The 13,076-nt window shown below is 48.5% G+C and overlaps 1 protein-coding gene across 1 annotated transcript in view; it reads right to left on the bottom strand.

The window, feature by feature from the left end:
• Positions 1-13,076, bottom strand: part of LOC146194323 (testis-specific serine/threonine-protein kinase 1-like) — a 148,834-nt gene that overhangs the window by 34,554 nt on the left and 101,204 nt on the right. The window contains exon 4 of the mRNA XM_084596044.1: positions 6,060-6,286. Coding sequence (XP_084452170.1) covers positions 6,060-6,286 — 227 coding nt within the window. The remainder of the gene's footprint in view (positions 1-6,059; positions 6,287-13,076) is intronic.

The following is a 13,076-nucleotide window of genomic DNA, read 5'->3' as shown; positions in this document are numbered from 1 at the left end:
GCAAAACACTGACGAACTGACTGACTGACTCATAAGCGGCGCGGTCACTTTAAATAGGGCGCGCCGCGTCTGTTTGTTAGCACGCGTCAAAGCTAGCGCACACACACACATAGCTTCGCTGGTTATAGCGCTCTCTCTTCCTCCCGTCGAGCCGCGCGTCGCCATTGGCCAGGTCCCATAGAAGATGTTGGAATTTTCTGGCTGATTCCAGTCCGATGAACCACCGTCTTCCCCGGGCAAGGGGAAAGAGGGTGACGGCAACGCGTACAAAGCTACGCGCTCTCCCGCGCGGGGAAGGGGGCTTTTCTCTCCATTAAAGCCTCTCCATACCTTCCGCGCGACGCCGTGCGGGCCTCGCGCCGTACCGGCTTGATGAAAATGGGCGCCGATTTCGTGACACTGCCCCTCCCTTAAAGAATATTGTCCCACAATATTCACAACCACCACGAACATCGCGCGCACATGCATGCGCTCACAAGTATATAGGGCAAATGTCGACATCACGCACATTGCACAAATTTCACAACTGCCATAACACATTACAAAATTCACACATCAATGCCATGATGTTCACAAACATAGCACCACACTATCGTCAGATACATATAAGAATCAACAACACACAGCTCTTCAAATGCGAAGCGCACAAACCTAAATTTCCGAGCGTAATTACAACCCGCGATCAGTGCGTGACACGCTTCTGTCCGCCAGGGATTCTGCCTTCGCTCTAGGCTCTCGCATTTGAGACGCTTCTATGTTCCCAGATCGGGCTACTGAAAATTCCCTGAGGCATGACTTATCCTCTTGCAAATCACACAACCAATGTGTGCCGATAATTGCCCCTACAACCAGTAGCGCCGACGGATACACGGGAACCTGTGCCAACGCGCACAGACCAACAAAATGAATCACTGTAATAGTGTTCTTTCCTGAGCACCGGTATTCCTTCCGCTGAAGGTGAAATATCCCAAGTAATGTCCCCAAAAGCAGGAGAAACACTTGGGCTACCTGCATCAACGACAGCCTAGGCATTCCTGGATTAATTGCCTGTGTTGCCTCTTTCTTATCGGTTTCCTCCTGAGGGGCATCCTTTTGTTTATTCTTGTCTCGAGGCTTTTCTTCCGGCTTCTCATGGCCTTGCTTTCCTCGCCTTGCCTTTTTCCGTTTAGATTCCTTGCAGCGCACAGGCGCGGGACTTTGATTAGGATCCTCGGGAAATGTCGCGCCTTTGATATTTCCCAACACTAAATCGTATATAGGGCGTTCCATGCACAGGGCTGTCAGTTTTCCAGAATAGTATTGCGTCTGCACTTCCAGTTTTGCTTCAGGTAGCAGCTGAATTGAGCCGTCAGTTAGCCTCACAGGGCATTTCTCGCCAGTCAGATCATTCTCCTGAATCAAACTGCGTCTAACGATTACGGCACTGCTACCTGTATCTCGTAGCACAGAAACTGATTTTCCTTTTATCTTTCCCCTCGAAACCGGCATCCGATTCACCGCAGATCCAGGTTGTGCATGTACTACGGCGTTCACCACCCAGATGTTCTTGTCCTTCCGATTAACAACCTTCTCTGCTTCCTCCTCCTCTAGGTCGTGCACCACGCGGACTTTCCTGCCGTTCTTAAGCTCAACAAAGCCATCGGCATCTTCTTCCTCCAGGCGATATTCCGACTCTGTCGGAGTCCTCGCGCATGCCGCCTGCGGTGCTGCCTTGTCAGCGTTGGGACACGACATTGCTTTGTGGCCCTTCTGTCCGCATTTCCAGCGCGAGGATGGATTGTTGGTTGCGAGTTTGCGGCAGTTAGGTGCAATGTGACCTAGTTGTCCGCAGAGATAACACCTCGGGGTTGACTTCACGCTAAGTTGTGTCTGCCGGAATTCGGGCTTTCGAGGGGTTTCAGAATTTATAATTTTGCTCAAATTTTCGCCTCCCTGGGCTTCCAAATACTGGTCTGCAAGTTCCATCATTTCTTCCAGGTTATTCGCTTTTCCTTCTTTTAAATAGAGTGACAGACCAGGGTGACAGCTGCCCAGGAATTGCTCCTTAATTAGGAGTTCGCGAAGTGCGCCGTACTCTAGTTTAATTTTTGAGAGTTCAGTCCAGCGGTCGAAATAATGACTCAGTCGTGCAACATACTGCGTTGCCGTTTCACCATCCATAGGTTTCCCAGTCCTGAACTTCTCACGAAACCCATCCGTTGTAAATCTAAACCTTTTAAGTAATGCAGCTTTCACTTTGTTATAGCTGCCTGCATCCTCAGGAGGAAGTCTTCCAAACACACTTAATGCTTCGCCGCTGAGGCAAGTGCTCAAGACGGTAGCACATTCACTGTCTGTCCAATTTGCATTTATGGCGATCCTTTCGAAACGCAAGAGGAACGCGTCGAGATCGTCTCTTCTCTCGTCGTATTTCGGAATTAATTTACTTGCGTCTATCCGCAAGCTGCTATGTCCTTCACTGCAGCTATGCACTTTAGCTAAATCGTTGCTGTTCCCTGAGTTTTGGAGCTGAAGTTTCATAGTCAGTAATTCCTTTTCTCGCTGAAATTCCTCTTCCCGCTCCTTTCGAGCCTTATCTCTTTCCTCCTCGGCTTCCTTTCGAGCCCTCTCTCGTTCTTTTTCTGCTCTCTCTCTTTCTTCTTTTTCTCTCTGGCTAACCCATTTACGCAGTTCGGCACCGGACAACCCCAGCTGGGTGCCAGTCTCCACCAACTCTTTCAGATTCATATCTGAAGCGCGAACTGTCTGGGTGTAGCCTAAACACTGCTTAGCGAACTTCGCCTAAACGCTTCCGCGCGGCACTACCTCTCGCTACCGCTCTGCTGCTACACTGTTTACGACCTCTTCGTAAACTCTTCCAACTCGTTCACCGTCCTCTGGGCTTGAGTGCACCAAACATCCTGTCGCGGACGCCAGAATAATTGTCACCCGTTAATAATTAAGGGGTATTATTAACGATGCGCCCTTATCGGTGCGCACACTCCCAGACACCCTTAGAGTGAGTGGGGGTAGCTGCTCCGGTCGCGAAGGAGATGCCCTCGACCTGCGTGGCAAGCTCAGCCGGAATTCAACTACCTTGTAGTGACTGAAGGGGGTGGTCGTTTGGTGCCCAGCGGTCGCCGGTTCAAACCAGAGAAAGGATCGGAGTCAGAAGTAACAAACAGAACACAATTTATGCACAGCAAGAGACGATACAAAGGAACACACAAGATCACTTGAAATGCACAGACGAGAGGTTCACAGAATACAAACGCTAAGCATGCAACTACAGAATGATTCAATAACACAGGCTTTACAACAGATCAAACACGAGAGAGTTACATAAACAAACACCAAATTGTTCACCGGGCACTGTTGCAGTCCGACGCCTCAAGAGTCACGATGTGGCCGCCATACGAGACGAGCGCCGCTCCCTTGAAAGTCCGTGGGCTTGCCAGCAGCGGGTGATCCCCGGGAGTCCAGCCGAAGCACAAGCGAGCACGTCGCAAAACACTGACGAACTGACTGACTGACTCATAAGCGGCGCGGTCACTTTAAATAGGGCGCGCCGCGTCTGTTTGTTAGCACGCGTCAAAGCTAGCGCACACACACACATAGCTTCGCTGGTTATAGCGCTCTCTCTTCCTCCCGTGGAGCCGCGCGTCGCCATTGGCCAGGTCCCATAGAAGATGCTGGAATTTTCTGGCTGATTCCAGTCCGATGAACCACCGTCTTCCCCGGGCAAGGGGAAACAGGGTGACGGCAACGCGTACACAGCTACGCGCTCTCCCGCGCGGGGAAGGGGGCTTTTCTCTCCATTAAAGCCTCTCCATGCCTTCCGCGCGACGCCGTGCGGGCCTCGCGCCGTACCGGCTTGATGAAAATGGGCGCCGATTTCGTGACACCATCTAACCATCGCGTTCGCTGCCTACCCTTCTCCGGCGACCCACAACCTTTCCCAATATCGAATCTTTCTCCAGCGACTTCTCTCTTCTCATCAGATGACTAAAGTAACTGAGCTTTAACTTTAGAATTTGACCCTCCAATGAGCAGTCAGGGTTTATGGTCGACAATATCGACTGATTTGATCTTCTGGCAGTCCAAGGAACTCTCAAGAGTCTTCGCCAGCACCACAATTCAAACGCGTCAATTCTTCGGCGGTCAGCTTTTTTCACAGTCCAACTGTCGCATCCATACATCACAATTGGAAAGACCATAGAACGAGTTATACAGATCTTGGTTGGCAGACTAATGTCTCTGCTCTTTACTAGGCGGTCAAGGCTAACCATTGCTCTCTTTCCCAAGAGCAGGCGTCTCCTAATTTCATGGCTGCAGTCTCCTTCTGAGGTAATCTTGGAGCCAAAGAATAGAAAATCTGTCACAGCTTCCACTTCTTGTCCATTGATGCTCCAGGACTTGATAGGGCAACACGACGCCATGATCTTTGTCTTTTTAATGTTCAGTTTAAGCCCAAACTTCTCACTCTCTTCATGTACGCGCATCAGAAGTCTCTCGAGTTCCACTTCACTTTCTGCCATTAAAGTGGTATCATCCGCATATCTAAGGTTGTTGATGCGTTTTCCAGCAATCTTCACTCCAGCTGAAGACACGTCCAGACCGGCCTTCCTCATGATGCACTCTGCATATAGGTTAAATAGGCAGGGCGACAGTATGCAGCCTTGCCTTACTCCTTTCTCAATCGGAATCCAATCAGTAAGACCAAGCCCAGTTCTGACAGAGGCCTCTTGTCCTTCATACAGGTTCCTGAGGAGACAGATGAGGTGAATTGGAACTCCCATCTCTTGGAGAGTTTGCCAATCTCTGCTGTGATCTACGAGTCAAACGCTTTCGTATAATCAATAATTCAGAAGTAGATGGGTTTCTGGAACTCTCTTGCTTTTCCCCGTTCCGTAAGTCGTAGCAGCATCGTTTGCACTACGTATTGTTGAGCAAAAACGTGTGCTCTTAGCGGCACCATGAAAGAAAACGACAAATTCACAGCACATACAGCACCGCTTACGAAAGCGGCGCTGCCCGCTGGCGCGGCGTACTACGGCACTATCGTCGAGCGCTACTCCCTAGTCGTCGCTAGGCCTAAATTGTTTCGCATCGAAGGCACATCCGACGAGGCTTTGTAATTGCTCAGCGCTAGAGTAAATAGTCTCTCATGGAACTGCCTTACTGCCGATCCCATAGTATTAGTAAAAGAAAGATGTAAATTTCGGTGACGCCTTAGCAGCGGAACCAGCGTCCAGACGATGAGCCGCGCGCCGCACCAGCGGTAATGTTTTGCGTAACTTGTTTGTATTGCAATTATCAATAACACGGTATGGGTCAGAAATCCACAAGAAAGATTTTTTTTTTTTTTGCTGTCGGCTTATTGTTTAAGTGGAGAACAGATTTGAACACGCTCTTGCGTTGGCGGAAAAGATCCACCGTATCGTTGGCGCGGAGGGCTTGCAGGATGCACGGCCTGCCCGGCGTGCGTGGCTACTATGGCGGAGGAAGTGAAGTGGGTATCATATTCGTGAGTCCGTCATTAGTAGTAAGTTTATCTGGCTTACATAAACGTTCATAAGCGAGTTAAATTAGGTTAGACTGGAAAGCGGTGAAGCAGAAACATATCACAGCCGAGCTCGGACTGTCGATGCTTCCCGCATACGCTCTCGGTAATCATGTTGCGATTTCTTTGATTGTTTGCGCAGTCCACGATCACGCATTGCTGTCCCGATGACTTTACCACTAAAATGGGCGCTAATAAAGGTATTTAAGTCTCTCAAACGACAATATACCGAGGTGCAAGTATAGTGCAAGGCCGCTGTGCTATGCATGAAGCGTGCGAATCCACAGCCCACTCGGTACTGGCAACAATGGGCCGACGCAACGAATCTGGTTAGAGAGTATTTTCCTCCTCTCCTGTTCGCTCTCGGTAAAACGGTCTATAGATAATCCGATCGCTTTAGGAGGTCCCAATAAGCACCTTCACTGGCTATTCGTTGGTGTCTCCGCTGCCAATGTGGATCGAGGCAGCAGCGCGCCGTTTGGCGCAGAGATCCAGCCCCGCTAGGAAAACCACCTACCTTCGGGAAGCGGACCGTTCGCGTCATCTGGAGGCGCACCTGTCGCAGCAGGCCGTTGCTCTCGTAGGGCAGCAACCCGGTGACCATCACGTAGAGGATCACGCCCAGGGACCACACGTCGGCCAGCTTGGGCAGGTAACAGATGCCCTGCAGAATCTCGGGCGCCGCGTACGCCTCACTGCCGCAGAATGTCTCGCTCAACTCCTTGCGCTTGGTACGTTCATCGCCTGCGGCGGACCGCACAAGAAACTCAGCTAGCAGCTCGTCGTAACAATCTTGAACGTAATGCTTTCGCATTTTTAAGCGTCGAGTTTAATCTCTTTACTATTATTACTCCATGCGACAAGGCTTCCGCGTGTTGCTAGATAGCAGGCCACAAGAAAACCAAGTATTACTGTTGATAAGTGAAAACCTGGGGCCCTATTCTCGACAATTCGGCATTTTGTTCAAATTGTGACGTACGCGTGACGTCTGCAGTAGGACCGTGCCAGATTACGTAAGCACACATCAGGTTACGCATTCTGAAGAAAAAGAGAAATAAAGTGACAGAAAAAAGCGCGCTGTCGTCTGCAACTATATATTGGCGCCAAGTATAAAAAAACGACGGGGCTCCAGCAGGAACCGATACTCAGCGGTGCATTCCGTGATTCGGAAGCCTCGAATTGCAGTGAGGCGAGTGAAGTATGTTGTGACGTTTCGGTATTAGTGTGTCATGACATACTTGCGGTCGAACATTCGGCATCAGCTACGCACGGAAAGGCTGCGTGAGTTTCAGTTGAAGAGCAAAAACGGCAATGAAATATTCGCAGTGGGTTGGTGCGAAATGGGAGCGGAAAGTAGTATTGCTGTTCATAAGCGCCGATAACCTCTCACTTTCACTTATCAGCGGCTCTTGAATGCAGGAACTAAAACGTTTAAGGACTTGGTCGTAAACAGAAGGAATCGACAGATTTCCAAAGTAGCTCCAGCACTGACGAAGAGGCGCCGGCCCAGCTGGTAATGCCCATCTCCGAGAACAAAGCTCGCAGTCTCAAAGTATCAATTACTGTCGTGGGGCTACCCGCCTTTTTCGAAAAGCCGTGTTATGACCAGCTACCTTCAGGTCACCAAGTCTGCTTAAGTTTGTAACATACTGTGTCGGCTTGAGTTGTGTAGAATGCGGAAAGCAGCGCAGAGAAAGAGAGATGGAGGGAGAGAGAGTCTTCCACACACGCACACACGCAAAGTGGAAGGCATACGCCGGGCCTTACACCTAGTCGGTTAAATTTTCATGCGCTGGCATGCGAAAAGCTCTTGCGAAACGCAAACGATGGCCGAGAAAGTAAACGAAACAGACGAACAGAATAACAGGAAAGATAATTAGGCCATTCTCAGGCTATCGTACACGTGCAGAGGGGAATAAACGGACAATATGGAAAGAAAGCGAAAGATGATTGAGGAAATCATGGTATGAATCTAGGGCGGCGCCACGCCCGTATTCCTTACTCTCGAAAGAGTAAAATGGGAATATAATAAAGGGAAATTATTTTCAGGTTGTATTAAAAAAGCAATCAACACAAAATATCCCTCAGCTACATCATATGATTAGAGCGTACCGTCATAACCTGCTCCGGAGTATCTATTTTTTTCGAAAAAATAAGCAGATGGTCAGCCCGCATGCATATCAAATGAAACATTTATATATGAAACCCATCACATGTGGCAGCAAACATGTTCCATGTACATGAAACATACATTCCTTTCATAAAATAGAAGCTGTGTGTATTTTTGCTTGGTTTGCCCATAATGGAAAGGCTGTTCAATTCATTAAAATTGCAGTGAGTGCAAAGTGCAAGGCAAAAAAATGCAGTGTTTAGGGCTGACGTTTAAGAAAGTTTCTGGTGATCCCTCGCTGCCTGTCGCGCGAAGTTTCTGCACAGTCATCGAATCGTATTACCTCTCAGGTTGTACACACGAACCGATCAGACATAATTAGAAAGCATCGCGGTGCTCTCTGATATTCATGATAGTTTGGTGGGTGCTGTTTAAGACAGAGACAAAGAGAAGAAAGCACGGGACTGGCGCCTTTATTATTTCTCTTCTTTGTCTCTGTGTTAAAGATCGTCCACGAAACCATCATGAATAACCTACAACACGAACAAATTCCCTTTTTGTTGCTCTCTGAAATGCCTCGTCTCGCGCAGGTCAACCGCTGTAGTTAGCGGACCGCATTGCTTTGCTTGGCAACGACGGCGCGGATCGATTGTTTCTCTATGAGAGCAAAGCATTTGCAACGGCAGGGTAGCCGGACCCTCGTGCGGCTGTAAATCTGCGACTTCTTATTAATCCTCTAAAAGATGACGCAGCTGAAAAGTTCTCTTATGAGGTCGTTTTAGTGCCTTCTGCAATTACAAAAAGATGTGTCAGCTTACTTCACCACCCACCAAACTCTCTACCAAACTGCGGTGAACTAACAGCCGCCTGCACTGCACGTCGAATTCGCCATGTTTTCTTCGCGGCCGCCTCATGTGGTGAAAAAGCGGCACCCAACTTGATAATTTACAGCAATAGCAAACATCCTTTGCGTAATGAAACGTTATTTTGACGTCATCATTAAATGTTTATGCATGACGTATTTCGCGCCACACAACGTCAGCTAATCAGATTTCAGGAGTCAGCTCTTGACAGTGGGCAGTTCATTTCAGCCCATTCGTAATACAAGCGTAACTGCTTCCCTTTCTATCGTAAATACTTCTCTTTCCCTCCACAGTTACTTACATAAACGGTGGAAGAAAGAGAGGTGCTCCGACGGCGCGGCCGCGCTGCAGCGAGCGCGCGGCCGCTTAGTGTGACCGGAAGAGAGGGCAGCCGCCAGGGGCAGCACATGTTCTGGGGGCCATCCTCTCCGCCGGTTCTGCTGGCGTGCCTATGGAGCACCGGTGCTCGCGCTGATAATTTGCCACATAAATGAGCATTAAAAGGCCCCAACTCTTAGACATTTCCTTATAGATATTTACACCCCGACTTCTGAGCAGGTAGAAATTTTCGTAACGCTGACTAAACAAATAACTCCATTTCCGAGCAAACAGAGGCGCGTGCGCTCGCAGCTCAGGGAGCGCGCACCGGGCGCGCTTCTGGCGGATTATTGCCCCGTATTGCCAACTAAAGAGCCGCTTCATGACATCATGCCACCGGTGCAATGACTCTTGGCTAGCTGTTTAACGCATGTGCAGTGGGGCTTCGCTATTCTATCCGTCCCTTGTTCGCACCACAACCAAACGCCGATAATATGGCGGTGAAGGAAGCAGGCTCAAACCACTGTCGGGGAGGTTTCAGCGCCCGCTTCACCCTCGCGGGCGCTATAACCGTGGCCACATGAAAAACTGCGTTGCGTTTGATGGTGTCAGAATGAACGTGGGGCTCCCATGGCAAAGTGAAGTATCGAACACGCAAAAAAAGCAAAGCTATCTATCGCTGGATGCGCGTGCCTATCTCGGACGACAGCATCCAAACGGTCAGACTGGGTCTTTTGCCGCGCGTTCGATCTGCGGTTCACACTTCATGCCGGCACGCATAGCCTGGACTGCGTGAAAGAAACAAAGGGACTGTGCACATGAATGAAGGTAACGCACGTAGTTGAATGATTAAAATAAATGATTGCAGCCAAAAAACATTCTTTTTTAATCAGGCAGTTCTCCGTGACCTTCACGATTTCTTCATTTCACTAATAATATTTGGAATACGTTGCTTGCTCATTGCACTTTATCGTATTTTTGTGCAATCCGTGTTTTGGTGAAGGTAAGACAAAAAACATCTCTGTGCTGCCGATGCCGCAAGCGCATCAGGAACGCCACACGTACAAATTTTCGAATCATTCACTACGGTGTCTGCCAGATAATTTGCAACGTGGAGACATAAATGAGTAAATACAATATTATGCCACAGTTGGAAAATAGTGTGCGATTCACAAATGTCGTAGAATCTTGAATCCACGTCGTGCGCTGAGACTGCGCAAGGGCGTTATTGGAGTGGCCGCAATTACTAGCTCTACGAAATTATGCAATATGTTTTCAATGAATTTGAAAGCTGAAGTAAATGAGTAGGGGACAAAGTTGTCTTCAGAAATTTTCATTGTTCGCTGTTATCTCGAAATTAGAACTTGTTGCTGGTCTAGTTGGTTCAAGATCGTACGGGGAAAGTAAGCGCAAAAAAAGAGAGAAACACAAGAGAGGAGAGAGGACAACACGCGTTGTCCTGTCTGCTCTCTTGTGTTTGTCTCTTTTTTTGCGCTTACTTTCCCCGTACGATCTTGAAATTAGTGCGATCGTACATCTGTATTGAAACGGTATATAAATATAAGCTTTCGCAGCTTGATGGATGAATATGCTGAGAACATAGTGTGGAAGTATTGCCGCTCTACCACAAACTTTTTTGAGACAAAGGACTGCAAAATAGACAAAATTTCATTTCCTGGGCCGATTTCGCCCCGCCGCGGTGGTGGAGTGGTTAAGATGCCCGACTATTGTGCCCAAGTACCAGGGTTCGATCCCGACCGCCGGCACTGCGTTTCGATGGAGGCGAAAAAAAGAGGTATCCGTTTTCTGTGCGATGTGAGTGTACGTTAAAATAAAAATTCGGTGGCCGGCTAGCCCCCGCCGCAAGCGGCGTTGACCTCTCGGCCCCAGCTCCGTAGGGCCAGGAACAGCCACTAAAGATCCCCGGTTAGTCTAAATTACTCCTAAGCCCTCCACTACCGGCACCCCATTCTCTCTTTCCGCTTTCACTCCCAACGTCCTCCCTTCCCTTAAGGCGCGTTTCAGGTGTCCACGGAACATTTATGACAGACACTGCGCCTTTCCTTTCCTGTGAACCAATTATTATAATTTAGGAAATATTATAAAAACAGGCCAGGTGTTTCTTATACATTTGGTGGGAAGCAGTAGCCAGAACCGTTATGCGGCACCAACCTCTCCTTTATTGTTCATACAGATAAAAAACCTACACTTCACAAAAAGTTAAAGTTGATTAAATACAAACAAAAACTTGCATATTTTTAGTGAGATCATTTTAGCTTCCTAACTTTATTATACTTTCTGCAATCAATAACGAAAGTTCTCAAAAACAGCAGATAACATAACCGCGTCACTCCACTCGTTATTATTATAATTTCCTGTGCCCCGAAAAAAAAAATTGGCCGCAAGACCAATTGCAGATATCTTCTTTCCAGTCATCGGTCAACAATATATCAAATTTTAAAATCAATTTATAAGGTCGGCCGACCATCCTTCGTTTGATCTTACATATGGAATCGCACTATAGCATCATACCTTCAAATTGAGCTTTAATACCCGACATGCACATTTGCATGCTAATAAAAAGAAATGCGAGCAAAGGCGCGCCTACGGGTTCCGCTGCTTAAATTTCTTGCGTCATATTTACATTCGGGTTGCAGCAAACGCCTTCTACAATTGTCCGTAATGAAATAAATCAGGACATTAGCGTTTTTTGTTATCAACTGGAAAAATAACGGCGAAAAGAAATTCAAACATTGGAGTGCGCGAACGTAACTGTTATAGTTTTTTTTTCGGCACGACAGCACCTGAAACTTTGCACATGTTGGCAGCTGTGAAGGCTCACATGGTCGTCTTGCACTCCTTTGGATGCTTTTTACACGGCGCTCGCAGGAGTACTTTCAGTAAAAATTCTATTACTCGTGTTTGTCGTAAACCGCAAAGCTGCATATCAATTCAGAAATCATTCATGCGGCCCCGAGACGAATTATAATCCAGACAAATGGCAGAAATATAAAGGTGCATACCTTCCACAAAAAAAACTCAAGCCGGGGAACGTCCCTATCTGTCAAAATAACGCGCCTGTGCCAAGCGCGCCCATAGAAACGCAAGCGAAACGAGCGACGAGATAGGCCCCAGTACCAGTGCTGCCTCTGGCAGCCGCGTCATGCTTAAAAGTCACACTAAGCGGCCGCTCCTCGCGGCGCCGTCGATGCACCTCTCTTTCTTCCACCGTGCTTATATATACCATCCATGCATCATGAATACCGCTGCTTAATATCCGCTTTCACGCTCACGTCATTTTACGTCACCGCAAAAAGCCGTTCTGACACACCGAAATTTCACGCCTCAAGTTTGAAACACGTGGCTGTTCTGAGAACCAATCAGAGAAAAAAAAATTGCGTCGAACGGCAGCCTTGTGTGCCGAGATTAGGGCCCCTGTGCAGATAAGTTGCGATAACGGCCTCACGTAGAAAGGCTCAAGAAAGCCTTTCTAGGCTCATGAGCTGCGTCCGAAGGAGTGTGTCAGACGGGACAGATCCATAGCCCATCAAACAGAAGCCTTATATAACAGGCCAACACTGGCTTAATAGGTTCAAGTATCTAAACATTGGATACTCAATAGCCAACGGGCATTACCCAATCAATCAAGTGGGCTCGACAGAGCGCACAGAATGACACCTGCTCATGTGCCTCCCGTGCTTCTTGTGCAGGTCACCTTACTGGCGCTAACTGCGCATGTCAGCGAGACCCGCCAAGTCTCCGATTCCTACCTGCCGCTATCGCCTACTGCAGATAGCCCGACTTCAATGCCTGCCCGTGGAAAAGACGGGCAGCTGTCAGAACACCCCATGACCGGCTTCCAGCGCCCCCGGCGCAACCGGTTCACCTCGACTCTCCGTTTCACCCCCCACTACTTTCATTAACCGGATCGTCACCACCATCAGCTTGCCCCGACGAACACACTTGTCGCATCCTTCAGTGGGCTCGGCAGCGCGCACAGAATGACACCTGCTCATATGCCTCCCGTGCTTCTTGTGCTGGTAACAATTTTTCCTTACTTGCTCCAAAGACAGGTTACCGCGGTTTGTTAGCACTGCCGAGCCCACGCTGTTTAGCAATCACCTATGACTATACCCATATTTTTCTGTCTTACCGTGTCTGGGGACATTGAAGAAAACCCTGGACCTAACAACCGTTCCGCGCCCACAGAAGCGTTGTCAGAAATACTGACTGCCTTAGAAGA

The sequence above is a fragment of the Amblyomma maculatum genome, chromosome 3 (genome assembly GCF_055883805.1).
Source record: "Amblyomma maculatum isolate TAMU_Amacu chromosome 3, ASM5588380v1, whole genome shotgun sequence".
NCBI lineage: Eukaryota > Metazoa > Arthropoda > Arachnida > Ixodida > Ixodidae > Amblyomma > Amblyomma maculatum.
Note: the sequence above shows the minus strand (reverse complement) of the source record. Positions and strands in the feature narration are given on the sequence as shown.